General features: G+C 38.6%; 1 protein-coding gene across 3 annotated transcripts in view; it reads left to right on the plus strand.

The window, feature by feature from the left end:
* The window catches only part of FGD6 (FYVE, RhoGEF and PH domain containing 6), a 105,486-nt gene that overhangs the window by 62,336 nt on the left and 27,941 nt on the right, over positions 1 to 15,209 (plus strand). For all 3 annotated transcript variants that reach the window (XM_038420168.2, XM_038420177.2, XM_043492117.1), the window contains 4 exons: positions 6,747 to 6,797; positions 9,802 to 9,860; positions 9,963 to 10,034; positions 13,667 to 13,735. In XM_038420168.2, coding sequence (XP_038276096.1) covers positions 6,747 to 6,797; positions 9,802 to 9,860; positions 9,963 to 10,034; positions 13,667 to 13,735 — 251 coding nt within the window. The remainder of the gene's footprint in view (positions 1 to 6,746; positions 6,798 to 9,801; positions 9,861 to 9,962; positions 10,035 to 13,666; positions 13,736 to 15,209) is intronic.

A 15,209-nucleotide genomic window follows, 5' to 3' on the forward strand; every position in this document is an offset into this window, starting at 1 on the left:
AAAGGAGTACTTGTGGCACCTTAGAGACTAACAAATTTATTTGAGCATAAGCTTTCGTGAGCTACAGCTCACTTCATCGGATGCATTTGGTGGAAAATACAGAGGGGAGATTGATATATACACACACAGAGAACATGAAACAATGGGTTTTATCATACACACTGTAAGGAGAGTGATCACTTAAGATGAGCCATCACCAGCAGCAGGGGGGGAGGGAGGAAAACCTATCATGGTGACAAGCAAGGTAGGCTATTTCCAGCAGTTAACAAGAACAGCTGAGGAACAGTGGGGGGTGGGGTGGGGTGGGGAGAGAAATAACATGGGGAAATAGTTTTACTTTGTGTAATGACTCATCCATTCCCAGTCTCTATTCAAGCCTAAATTAATTGTATCCAGTTTGCAAATTAATTCCAATTCCGCAGTCTCTCGTTGGAGTGTTTTTGAAGTTTTTTTTGTTGAAGAATAGCCACCCTCAGGTCTGTAATCGAGTGACCAGAGAGATTGAAGTGTTCTCCAATAGGTTTTTTAATGTTATAATTCTTGATGTCTGTTTTGTGTCCTTTTTATTCTTTTATGTAGAGACTGTCCAGTTTGACCAATGTACATGGCAGAGGGGCATTGCTGGCACATGATGGCATATATCACATTGGTAGATGTGCAGGTGAACGAGCCTCTGACAGTGTAGCTGATGTGATTAGGCCCTATGATGGTGTCCCCTGAATAGATATGTGGACAGAGTTGGCAACGGGCTTTGTTGCAAGGATAGGTTCCTGGGTTAGTGGTTCTGTTGTGTGGTGTGTGGTTGCTGGTGAGTATTTGCTTCAGATTGGGGGGGCTGTCTGTAAGCAAGGACTGGCCTGTCTCCCAAGATCTGTGAGAGTGATGGGTCATCCTTCAGGATAGGTTGTAGATCCTTGATGATGCGTTGGAGAGGTTTTAGTTGGGGGCTGAAGGTGATGGCTAGTGGTGTTCTGTTATTTTCTTTGTTGGGCCTGTCCTGTAGTAGGTGACTTCTGGGTACTCTTCTGGCTCTGTCAATTTGTTTCTTCACTTCAGCAGGTGGGTATTGTAGTTGTAGGAATGCATGACAGATCTTGTAGGTGTTTGTCTCTGTCTGAGGGGTTGGAGCAAATGTGGTTATATCGTAGAGCTTGGCTGTAGACAATGGATCGTGTGGTATGATCTGGATGAAAGCTAGAGGCACGTAGGTAGGAATAGCGGTCAGTAGCTTTCCGATATAGGGTGGTGTTTATGTGACCATCGCTTATTAGCACCGTAGTATCCAGGAAGTGGATCTCTTGTGTGGACTGGTCCAGGCTGAGGCTGATGGTGGGATGGAAATTGTTGAAATCATGGTGGAATTCCTCAAGGGCTTCTTTTCCATGGGTCCAGATGATGAAGATGTCATCAATGTAGCGCAAGTAGAGTAGGGGCATTAGGGGACGAGAGCTGAGGAAGCATTGTTCTAAGTCAGCCATAAAAATGTTGGCATACTGTGGGGCCATGCGGGTACCCATCGCAGTGCCGCTGATTTGAAGGTATACATTGTCCCCAAATGTGAAATAGTTATGGGTGAGGACAAAGTCACAAAGTTCAGCCACCAGGTTAGCCGTGACATTATCGGGGATAGTGTTCCTGACAGCTTGTAGTCCATCTTTGTGTGGAATGTTGATGTAGAGGGCTTCTACATCCATAGTGGCTAAGATGGTGTTTTTAGGAAGATCACCAATGGATTGTAGTTTCCTCAGGAAGTCAGTGGTGTCTCGAAAATAGCTGGGAGTGCTGTTAATGTAGGGCCTGAGGAGGGAGTCTACCTAGCCAGACAATCCTGCTGTCAGGGTGCCAATGCCTGAGCATTGAATAGGCTTGAATAGAGACTGGGAATGGATGAGTCATTACACAAAGTAAAACTATTTCCCCATGTTATTTCTCCCCCCCACCCCACTCCCCACGGTTCCTCAGATGTTCTTGTTAACTGCTGGAAATAGCCTACCTTGCTTGTCACCATGAAAGGTTTTCCTCCCTCCCCCCCTGCTGCTGGTGATGGCTCATCTTAAGTGATCACTCTCCTTACAGTGTGTATGATAAAACCCATTGTTTCATGTTCTCTGTGTGTGTATATCAATCTCCCCTGTATTTTCCACCAAATGCATCCGATGAAGTGAGCTGTAGCTCATGAAAGCTTATGCTCAAATAAATTTTAGTCTCTAAAGTGCCACAAGTACTCCTTTTCTTTTTGCTGCCTCTTGATACTGTTACTCCTGAGCTGTCAATGTCAGAGGCAGATGGGCTCATAAATCTGCAAAAGAGAGGCGCATCTCATCTGTATTCCTGTCAAATTATATGATTCCTCCATTTGCTCATGTGGGCTTTCACTTTTCTACACACTAATCGTTTGATTCTTACATAACAAGTATTAAAAGGGTTACTTACTGTGATGGATAGTTAGAAACCTCTGCTGTCTAGTAAGAAAATAAAGGAGTGAAATTCTTCCCTACTGCCCCTTTCCCAAATCCCTGTATCACTCAAGGAGGCTGTGCAATACTCATGTGCTCCATGCTGTCCTGGGATGAGCCTTCTTTCTTCTTATCGCTTCATTCATTTTCTCAGCCTTTCTCTTCTCTCTTCCTGGTTCCTTGCCGATTCTGTCTCCGTTCACTGCACATCCTCACCCTCCATTTCTGTGTTTTATGGGTTGTCTTTGTACTATGCTCTGCTGCTGTATCTGTCCATCTCTCAATTGTCCATCATATCAAAGGATAGCCATCATTGTAGACTCAAATGTGTCTCCTACACAAACTTGCTGCTTATCTCACTTAAACCCACATCATGTGAGGAACATAGAATAAATATATTTTTTCTGTTTGCATATTAGGACCTTGGCAAGTTGAGAGCTAAAAAAGTAGGTTTCAGCGATTTATATTTATGCTTCCTTTAGTCTGTCTCAAGTCAGGCAATAGGAAGGAAGAAGAAAATTAGACCATATCTCTCATTCTTCCCCTCTTAGAAATTCTACTTGCAATAAATAGTTCATCTCTGGTTGCTATATTTTGTTCTAAGTATTCTGTATTTCTTCTGTAAATAATGCTTGATTTTGACTTATTCAGATTTTTTTGTTTAAATAGTGATCACTAGTAATTTTTTTTAAACTAAGATTTAGTTTCATTGATTGGATTTTGTTCATATACTTGTTCTTGTTAAGTATGTTTGTACTAAATTATAGTGTTTCAGCAAAATATAATGGTATCCATATCAATAAAAACCCTCTGTATAATAGTCTGATGGCATTAACCACAGAAAGGTGGTTGTTGTAAGCACAGAATTTCCAGTGTGTATTCATGGAAAATGAGAGATTGGAAACATCTGTTCAAAATCTGCTTTGAAGCTATAGATTTTTAGCCACGAACAGAGGCTACTATCCAGATGTGCAAAGGAGTGTTAAGTTCAAAATTACATAAATATTATTGCAGCATTTAGCAGCTGCAAATTTAATTGGATACTCCATAGAGCCCTAACATAAGAGCAACACTCTACTTTTGACTGCAGAGTTTCAAATAAATAAATTTATGCTGAAACTTGTCTAAGTCTCTCTGACACTTTTAATTCTAGTTTTGTCCGTGAGTGAAAGTACCTGTCAAAAGAATTGCGCCATATAAAATGTTGTTCATTTGTTTAACTTGGACAAAACTTTAGTGTATGCCATAAAGCATGTATATGCCAAGAAATATTCAGTTCCCTATTTGGGTCCCTATTACACTGGGAATTTAAGATCACTTTTGGGTCTTAAATTTATGTTGCCATTCACAATGGATAGTTTTCTTAGGGTGCTATCATAACACAATGGTCAGTGTGCATTGTGTCCCCTACTGTACCTGGTCCACAGAGGATGCAAGTTTGTTACAGCTGCCAGTTGCAAAGCCTGGCTCTTGAGTACAAACTCATGCTTTTAGTTCAGGAGTTCCTGAGTTCAGTCCCTGGTGATGGAAACCCACACTGTATTTCAACTCTGATTTATTATTTTGGATTATAGTATTGCACAAAATATGCACAACGTGTATAGGAAAACCCAGTTCCTGCCATGGAGAGCTCACAGTCTATGAAGATGAACACTATGCAAAGGTTGGGAGAGAGGGATAAAACATGCAACCAACTTTTAAAAATAAATGACCGCTATCCCATAGGGCTTCTACCTACCTATTCTTAGACCTTGTCTGTGCAGTAGCTTGCTCTAGTTGAGCTACAGGTGTGTGCATTTTTAAACCAGTTTGGTTAAGCTGGTTTAAACAACTATGTGGCTATTTTAAATTGGTTTTAAAAATGACATTATTTTATCTTAAGATGATTCCTTATTGATATAAGCTAAATCAATTTTAAAAATGGCTTTTTAACTTATGTAAGTAAGGAATCAATTTCAGATAAATTGGTTTAAAAATGGCTGATATGAATTTAAAATGTTTATATAGGGGTTTTCACCAGTTTAACCAAATTGGTTTAAAAATACAAGACTTGATTAACTATTTTGTGTAGCCAGCACAGCAAAAATCTCTTAGGATATATAAAGGAGGAAGGAAATAACTTGGTTTTTTGTTGTGGGAGAGAGTTTAGTGTCATGGAAGAGACAAGTACTAAAAAAAACCCAAACATTGGCTGGTGCCCACTAATGGTAAAACAAAACTTCAGGTGCAGCAAAAAATGGTGGTCTTCCTCTGATCCAGCTGGATCAATCTTTTCTCTTTTTCTCCCTCCCTCTACAGTAGAACCTACTTACTACTACTCCTTCTCCACACCCTCACCTGACGTTTATGCCTTACTCTTCGCTAGATCCTCCACAAAACTTTCAGGCCAGAATGCAGATACGTTCACTAATTTAAGTGTGTGTGTGTGTGTGTGTGTGTGTATATATATATGTGTGTGTGTATATACACACACAATATTTATTATCATTTACTTATAAAATATTGCATATTTTTCTGAAAGTTTCTGATTTCATCTCTTCTGCACTTTAACCACTTTAGAACTTTAGAATGTATAAAACAGATGCCTGCTGCAAATGTGACACATGCAGTGCCTTTGGTGGTACATTATATTTTCTGATTAAATATTGTAGGAAATGGAATCTCCAGGGGAATATGTTTGGTTTTCCCAATTTGTGTGGCATTTAAGGTTAGTTTTAGTGGTTTTAGCAGAAAGAACGAGGAGTACTTGTGGCACCTTGGAGACTAACAAATTTATTTGAGCCTAAGCTTTCGTGGGCTAAAGCCCACTTCATCAGATGCATGCAGTGGAAAATACGGTAGGTAGGTAGACAGATAGATAAAATGGGGATTGCAAAACCAACTCTTAACGAGACCAATCGATTAAGGTGGGCTATTATCAGCAGGAGAAAAAAAAATTTGTAGTGATGACCAGGATGGCCCATTTCAAACAGTTGACAAAAAGGTGTGAGTAACATTAGCAGGAAAATTAGCATGGGGAAATAGTTTTTAGCTAGTATAATGACTCATCCACTCCCAGTCCTTATTCAAGCCTAATTTAATGGTGTCTAGTTTGCAGATTAATTCCAGTTTTGATGTTTCTCGTTGGAGTCTGTTTTTATGTTGAATAATTGCTACTTTTAGGTCTATAATTGAGTGTCCAGGGAGGTTGAAGTGTTCTCTGACTGGTTTTTGAATGTTATAATTCTTGATGTCTGTTTTGTGTCCTTTTTATTCTTTTATGTAGAGACTGTCCAGTTTGACCAATGTACATGGCAGAGGGGCATTGCTGGCACATGATGGCATATATCACATTGGTAGATGTGCAGATGAATGAGCCTCTGACAGTGTGGCTGATGTGATTAGGTCCTTTGATGGTGTCCCCTGAATAGATATGTGGACAGAGTTGGCAACGAGCTTTGTTACAAGGATAGGTTCCTGGGTTAGTGTTTTTGTTGTGTGGTGTGTGGTTGCTGGTGCATATTTGCTTGTAAGTAAAGATTGAAAACCTCAAAGCAAGAAATATTTTGTGGATTTGGTGTGCCATCTAGTGAGCAAAGACTAGATTTATCATTGATCACAACCAAACTAACACACACATCAAAACTTGATAGTTTATTTTCCTTTATTGGAACAAAAATTCTTCTACATAATAAAACAACCAGAACATTCTTTTGCCAAATACTGATTATTTATTACAATCAGGTTAGGTACTAACACACAACACAGTAATATTTGTAATCTTCAAAATCTGTCATGACCTATATAAAATTGAACACAAATAAGTGCATGTAGTATAGCTTTGTATAAATACCTGTTGTCACACTGAATAATTAATGGATAACTGCTGCTCATTGATTTGTTCTGAAATATAACACCTATACAAATTATATCATTTACCTGAAGACACTGCTTCTGTGAACTCTCTTCCTGAGTAAAATAGAGCAACACATTTTTTACTTATTTCACTTTTCATCATTGCTTTTTTTTATCTGAAACATTCAATGTAAATATTGTTTTGTGCACAGATATTGTGTAGCTGTGCTGATGTTGATATTACATTTTCTGTTACACTCCAAAAACAAGTATTTTAGTGATATTTCAGCTGGTTGTTTTTGGTTTTTTTTTTTTTAATCCATTAGGGGCTATAACTTATTGCACATGTCTATCCAAAAGTACATTTTTTCCAGCAATTTGTTATGCTTTTTTTCCTTTTTATAACACTGGTTCTTTCCCAACATATTTATGTAATAATTTTTCTTTATTATGCAGATTATTTAAAGAATCTTTTAGAAGACTCAGCAGACTATAGGGATACTCAAGGTAAATGTATTTCTTTAGATTAAATAAAGAGAAGTCTTGTTAAAGATGAAAAATGAGAATATTTCTAAACTTTAACTTTAGATGCATGTAATGTAGTGAACCAGTAAACCTATTTTATTCAGTTTTATGTTACTATGAAAAGAGACGTTGAAGGGTTCCGTGTTTTTTTTTTTTTTTTTTTTTTCCCCAAAAAGAAAGTTCAAAGTTTACAAATAAAAACAGCTGTCCCTGTAAAATGAATTCAGGGACTGAAATTCAAGCTCTAGTTCTGTCCTCTTTGCACACTCATCATCACCATGTTTGGCTCTGCAGTGTTAGTAGAACTAAGAAGGATCTATTTTTGTGGTTTAAGCAAGCAAATAATGACTCTGAATATACAAAGAGAGCAGCTTTTGGGGGGCAAATAGGTAAAGATTGTTTCACGTCTTCATTTTTTCAGTGATAGCTGAGCCAATAAGTTCCGTGTGTTGATAATGGATATGAATAAACTAGCACTAATGTAGGGATCTCAAACTCAAATCACCACGAGGGCCACATGAGGACTAGTACATTGGCCCAAGGGCTGCATCACTGAAACCTTTTCATACAATGATACAAAAGTATAGTCAAAAATGAAAAAAAATTAAGAGTAATATTGTATGCTATTCAAAGTAATGTATTAACTTTTTTAAAACTTTTTTTAAAGCAAAGAGGGATTTTAATAAAATATAAACACTCAGTAATGTTTGAAGCTTGGCTGCCAGTGAGTCGGGGCCTATGGTGGACCGCAGGAAATAACTCCAAGACGCATGTTTGAGACTCCTGCACTAATGCTACATTGGACACTTGAAATCTAGTCAATTTCAAAAAATGAGTTATAAGTAGTGTCAGGTCTGTACCTTCTCTTGAGTCTCCTCTGCCAAACTTGTGTGCTTTCAGCGATCACGCTTCCTTATATTCTAAAATGTTTTTCTCTCCTTTGTTGCTGTGTCAAAGACAACTAGGGAAACTTAACTGTAGCTGTACAGGGGAAACAATGAAAGAACTGTCAAATGTTATGAAGACGACAAACTAAATCTAGATATGAAAAAATCCTCTAATATTTCATTTTTAGTAATCTAGGTGTTGCTTGTGACACAGTAGGTTAAAAAAAACAAGTCAAAACAGAATAGTGAAGTTGGCTGTGTCCCTTTAACTGTGTAAATAAAGATCTATGTGGGCTAGGTGTCTCAAAACTATATCTGCAGGTTACCTCAGGGACCTCTGTGCTTTCTTGTAGATGGGTTATTCCTTATAGGTAGTGCAACATTAGAAAGTGAGATGAGCCTTCTTTTCAAAAACAGTTCTCATACCATTTCCTACACCTGTTCACTTCATGTATTATTTACTCTTGAGTATAGTTATTGGACTTTCAAAATCTTAAGGTTTATTTTGGAATCACAATGCTACAAAAGATAATGTGACCTTAAATCTTCCTCTCTGAATTCCAGCCAATTTACCATAGGATTCATCAGTCTTAATTTTTCCTGAAGTCAATGAATGAATACTTTGGCGTGGATTTCTTTTAATAACAGATCTCTGAAGGCGGTTTGAAGAAATGTTCAGCCACCTGTATCTTATTTGGAGCCAATTCATTCCAGCTTTCCTTGGACAGAAAATTCCTGTGGCTCAACTTCCGCACGTGCAGCGGACACTCTGAGATGCCCTAAGTTTAAAGACATCCTGCTCTTTCTATTATGTTTATTGGGCGTGTTCAGTATTTCCATGCCTTTTGATTATTTGGAAGCTGTATTTGTTTCCTTTGTGAAAGACACTTAAAACAAAACCCCAAAATGCTCCTTACGTCAGTCTAAGTGGGAGCTCTTAGTTCATGCTTCCACTTAATTCCCAGCTCAGGCCTTAAACACTCTATACCTTTTGAAGTTTGGCAATTATGTTTTAATCTATTTTCCATCTCACTAAGAACCTAACAGTTCTGGATGTGTATGTCCAGGAACTCAAGTGCTACACTGATGAGACCTGTGTAAATACCAGGTTAGAAAGAAAAAATAGTGTTTAGGTTTTAGTGGCCTAGTGATAGTATTGCTGGACATCTCTAAACCTATAAAAGTTCCATTATTTGGGAAGCTTCATTGCATTCAAATGTTTGAGTGTGATCTGTATCTTAGAGAGAGTCTGTCACCACATAGTTATTTGTGCTAACTTTCAGTAAAGTGAGTTTATCTATTTTCTCCAATTAAATTAATTGCAGATTTGAATTCTGTATGAAATACTGCTGCTCTGTGCAGTAATTCACATGCTCCTTTCATCCCCTTACTGCAGTAATTTGAAACGCTTCTTTCCATTGTGTTGGGGTTTTTTTAATTGAATACAGAGATACCAAACTGCCTCCCATCTTGGGTAACTCTTCACTTTTAGAGATTTTACATTTTCAAAACCACATGGGTACAAAACATTTGACACTTAAAAAGAAATGTGTGGGATTTTAAACTTGAAAATAATCTTAGTCAGCAATAAACCCAAAGACAGAAAATTGAAAATACAATAGCTCCACTGGAAGTCCTCTGAATTCTGTGACCAACATTTCAGGGAAACGTGTGCAATGGAAAAAGATGGTTATTGGCTGAGTCCCTTTGCTGAGTTTACATTGGGACTTAATCCTGCTCACATTACACAATCACTTATACAAGTGGGCACCTTGAATGGACTAGTTGTGTGAGTAAGGCAAGCTGGGTGTGAGCTTAATTTTGTTGGCAAAATGAGTGTCCTCATTTCAGTTAACTTTAAGAAATTTGGTGGCAAACATGGCACAAAAGCACTGCCACAATGGATGGTGGTTTGCAAGGACACAGCTTTTAAGACCTAATCCAGAGACCACTGAAGTCAACAGAGACTCCCACTGACTTCTGTGAGCTTTGGGTCACACTCTTGAGCCCCTTAGCACCAGCTGAATTGGGCAACATGTTTTTGAACACTGAACCACTGGCTAGATTGTATAACTAAATTCTGTTCCTTCACACTTTAGGTGCTCTGGCTGTTGTCATAGAAGTAGCCAACCATGCCAATGATATCATGAAACAGGGAGTAAGTATCATAATTGTAGAAGTTGATGTCTGCTAAAGCTGTCTAATGCATTTTCATTAAATTGAAAGGCAATTCTATTTTTGTGTGTTTTTTCCCACATAGGATAACTTTCAGAAGCTCATGCAGATTCAATACAGTTTAAATGGGCATCATGAGATTGTTCAACCAGGAAGGGTAAGTTCTGCAAAAGAGCATTCAGCAGATAGCAGCAAGGAAACTGCAGACTAAAATGATACTAATTATATATAACTACTGTTAAAGCAAGGAGAATGTGTGCCTTTCTGGTCTCCCATGTTTAAGAAAGATTAATTCAAACTGGAACAGTGCAGAGAGGGGCTACTAGGATGATCAGAGGAATGCAAAACCTACCTTATGAGAGGAGACTCTGAGTTTGACTTGTTTAGCGTAACCAAAAGAAGGCTGAAGGGAGATATGATTGCTGTCTCTAAACACATCAGAGAAATAAATATCAGGAAAGGAGGGGAGTTGTAAGTTAAGCGCTAATATGGACACAGGAACAAATGGATATAAACTGGTCATCAACAAGTTTAGGCTTCAAATTAGAGGAAGGTTTCTAACCATCAGAGGAGTGAAGTTCTGAAATAGCCTTCCAAGGAGACCGGAGGAGGGAGAGGGGGCAAAAACATAACTGGCTTCAAGACTGAGCTTGATAAATTTATAGAAGGGATGGTATGACGAGACTGGGTACGTGCCATTGTAGCCAGTCTCATCATACTATCCCCTCTATGGCTTCAAGACTGAGCTTGATAAATTTAATCTGCAACTTCTGGCAGCAAATATCTCTAAAGGCCAGAAATGGGACACTAGATGGAGAGGGCTCCGAGTTACTGCAGAGAATTCTTTCCCAGGTATCTGACTGGTGGGTCTGGCCTGCATGCTCAGGGTCTAACTGATCGCCATATATGGGATCAGGAAGGACTTTTCCGCCAGGTCAGATTAGCAGAGACCCTGTGGATCTTTCAGCTTCCTCTGCATCATAGAGCATGGGTCACTTTCAGGTTTAAACTAGAGTAAATGGTGGATATTCTCTGTAACTTGAAGTCTTTAAATCAAGATTTGAGGACTTCAGTAATTTATCCAGAAGTTAAGGGTCTATTACATGAGTGGGTGGGTGAAGTTCTGTGGCCTGCAATGTGCAGGAGCTCAGACTAGATGATCATGGTGGTCCCTTTTAGTCTTAAAGTCTGTGAGAAAAATGATCCCTTGCTTAGTTGGTGCTGATGGTGGAATAAGAGTCCTTACTCCCAAGACATTTTCAGTTTAATTTTTGAGGAAAAATTTGTTATGAAAACCTAACCGTTTTCAAACATGAAGTCCTGCACACGTACACATGTGGAGGTATCTGAGCCATTAGCGATTATTTTTGAAAAGTAATGGAAGATGGGTGAGATTCCAGAAGACAGGAAACAAGCAAATATAGTGCCAATCTATCAGAACGGGAATTACAGACTAGCTAATTTAACTTCAGTACCCAAAAAAATAATGGAGAAAATAATGAAGCAATCAATTTGAAGACACATAGAAGATAAGGTGATAAGTAACAGCATGGATTTGTCAAGAACAAATTGTATCAAACCAACCTAATAGCTTTCTTTGACAGGGTAACAAGCCTTGTGGATGGGGGGAAGCAGTAGATGTGGTACATCTTGACCTTAGTAAAGCTTTTGATACTGTCTCATATGACCTTCTCATAAACAAACTAGGGAAATACAACCTAGATGGAGCTTCTGTAAGGTGGGTCCATAACTGGTTGGAAAATCATTCCCAGAGAGTAGCTATTAGTGGTTCACAGTCAAGCTGGAAGGGCATATCAAGTAGGGTCCAGTTCTGTTCAGTATCTTCTTCTATGATTTAGATAATGGCATAGAGCGTATGCTTATAAAGTTTGCAGACAATACCGAGCTGGGAGGGGTTGCAAGTGCTTTGGAGGATAGGATTAAAATTCAAAATGATCTGGACAAACTAGAGAAATGGTTTGAAGTAAATAGGATGAAATTCAATAAGGACAAATGCAAAGTGCTCCAGTTAGGAAGGAACAATCAGTTGCACAAATACAAAATGGGAAATGACTATCTAGGAAGGAGTACTGCAGAAAGGGATCTGGGGGTCACAATGGATCACAAGCTAAATACGAGTCAACAGTGTAACGCTGTTGCAAAAAAAGCTAACGTTCTTCTGGGATGTATTAGCAGGAGTATGGTAAGCAAGACACGAAGTAATTCTTCCACTCTACTCTGCGCTAATTAGGCCTCAACTGGCGTATTGTGTCCAGTTCTGGGTGCCATGTTTCAGGAAAGATGTGGACAAATTGGAGAAAGTCCAGAGAAGAGCAACAAAAATGATTAAAGGTCTAGAAAACATGATCTATGAGGGAAGATGGAAAAAATTGGGTTTGTTTAGTCTGGAGAAGAGAAGACTGAGGGGGGACATAACAGTTTTCAAGTATATAAAAGGTTGTTATAAAGAGGAGGATAATAAATTGTTCTATTTAACCTCTGAGGATAGGACAAGAAGCAATGTGCTTAAATTGCAGCAAGAGTGGTTTAGGTTGGACATTAAGAAAAACTTCCTAACTGTCAGGGTGGTTAAGTTCTGGAATAAATTGCCTAGGGAGCTTGTGGAATCTCCATCATTGGAGATTTTTAAGAGCAGGTTGGACAAACACCTGTAAGGGATGGTCTAGATAATACTTAGTCCTGCCTTGAGTGCAGGGGACTGGACTAGAAGACCTCTTGAGGTCCCTTCCAGTCCTACGATTCTATCATTCTGTGCATTTTGTTAGCAGTTATACTGCAGGCTTTGTCACCACATTGTTGCAACTTCAGTTGGAACATGAGAAGTCAGAGGAAAGACTTAAAAATAAGTTAGAGCAAACTCCACCCTCCAGTGCAAGTACACAATCCCTGTGAATTTCATTGGGAGTTGAGGATGATCAGTTCCTCTCGAGTGCAGGATCGAGACCTTTGTCCCAATTACATTTTAATAGCAGAAGCTTGGTAATTACAGTGGAACCTCTTAGGGTTTTTTCTTATTCGAGATTTAAATTGATTCATAATGTGACTTGTACAACACTAAACAAGTGAGATACAGATGTCAGGACCCATCTTTATTCTCTCAATCACCCTGCCATGAGCAGTCCCACTGATCTCAGTGAAACTACTCACATGAGTGAAGTTACTTGTTCTGATGTTTGCAGAATTTTGTCCATAAGCTGCAATTGTGGGAGCACTGTTGCTCAGCCTCTGAAAAGGGTATGAGCAGCTCCATATGTGATAAGTTAGCAATTTTATATGATTTAAACGTGGAGTCTGTATCTTTTGGATGTTGCATGTTGTCTGCGAGTAAGGATCAACTTCTCATAAGAAGCTAGTTCAGTTGATAGTGAGGCCTGTTCATTTATTGTAGATGGGACCTTCTTCCAGTGTCCAAGTATTGGTTTTATATTGTGCTAAGCAGACCTTCTAATTCCAATAAGTTCCTCTTTTATTAATCCATTTATATTTACTGTATTTATAAGGATACCTAGGGATAATTATGCAGGAATACATTTTTAATAACAGGTTTATCAAAAAGGCTAGTCTCCAAGTTTTGTATTCCAGAACAGGAAATCTTTCTTCATGATCATTTGTGCTTGATGTGTTTTACTTCGTGTCTTATATGAAATTTTAAACGCATCTATGGTACTAAATGAATAAGAATTTTAAAGAGAGAAGCTTATTCATGCAGTTTTTGTGCCCTCAACAGCTACATTTTGCAATATTTGTTTATCTTCTTTAATTTACCAGGTCTTTCTCAAAGAAGGAACGTTGATGAAGCTTTCCAGGAAGGTCATGCAGCCGCGAATGTTTTTTCTGGTAAGATGCCATGTACATTTCTATGTGCCTAATGCCAGAGTAATTCAATAGTGGTAGAAACATTCACACCACAAATATAAATAACTGGCAACTTCAGCTGTTTAAAAAATTGAGCATTTTATATGCAGTTTTTATCACTGTTTTGCGTGTTCAGTGTGGTTTAGCAAGGTGATTTGTGTACACTAAAAAATAAACAAAAAATCCCAGTTATAAAATTATTTCTGTTTGACCAAAATTCAGTCACTGTTTTTAAGAACTTTTTGAGAGAAGAATCTGAGGTTTTGAAAAGCTGAGACTACTACTCTAGTCCTTTGAATTCTAATAGATTTGAAAATCTGGTGTCCTCTTTTTTACTAGTCACATTTTTAAAAAGCTTATAGTATATCTTTGGATTGGGCACTGGGCTGGGGAGTCAAGGGTCCTAGTTTCTATTCGTGGCCCTGCTGCTGACCTGCTCTGTGACCTTGGATAAGTCACACAATCTCTGTCTGCTTCCCTGCCTATCCTTTGTCAGTTTATGTCTAAATAGACAAGACAACTTGAGGCAGGATCTGACTCTTATTATATGTTTGTGCGGTGTCTGGCACAATGGGGCACCATCTTAGCTGGTGCTAGTGTCATACAATTAATATAGCAGCTCCTCAAATTTAGGGCTTGTCTACACTACTGGGCAGGGTGGAGCTAAGATACACAACTTCGGCTCCATGAATAGTGTAGCTGAAGTCGATGTACTTAGATCTACTTACTACGGTGTCTTCAGCTGTCGACTTACTGCAGTGACACTTTCCTGCAGACTCCGCTTGCGCTCCTTGTTCTGGTGGAATACCGGAGTCGACGGAAGAGCACTCAGCAGTCGATTTATAACATCTATACTAGACGTGATAAATCGACCCCTGCAGGATCGATCACTGCCTGTCAATCTGGCGGGTAGTGTAGACAAGCCCTACGTGAAGCCTTGAGCACTAATTCCGACAAAATGCAGTCCAGAGCCAAGCTTCAGTCCAGAATACCATATGAAGGACCACTATGTGCTCTTCATTGTTTATATTTGTTCAGCATTCATTTGTGATGAGAATAACTAGAGATGCATACACTACCCTAGGCATAGGCAACCTTAATTCTGGCATTTCCTAACTTTTGAGTGCTTGACTTTGCAACTTCACTGATGTTCTCTGAATGCAGGTGTGTGTGTGTGTGTAATATAACTTTTATTTTCAAGAAACTGTTCCTTATGGGTTTCAATGGCCTATTCCCTGACATCAGTACTCCCAGTTTGCTCATAAATAATGTGCTTTTCATTGATAAATAGCTTCTTGTATTTTGGGAATTTCCTTTTGGCTTTTAAAAAGTCTTTGTGCAGAAAATGTGACAAAAATGTTTACATAACTAAAATGTTAATAGACCTATATTCTTACCTACTTTGTATACATGAAAATTTGTTATAAATGAATAGAACTCTCTTCTCAGAATCCAA

The sequence above is a fragment of the Dermochelys coriacea genome, chromosome 1 (genome assembly GCF_009764565.3).
Source record: "Dermochelys coriacea isolate rDerCor1 chromosome 1, rDerCor1.pri.v4, whole genome shotgun sequence".
Taxonomy (NCBI): domain Eukaryota; kingdom Metazoa; phylum Chordata; order Testudines; family Dermochelyidae; genus Dermochelys; species Dermochelys coriacea.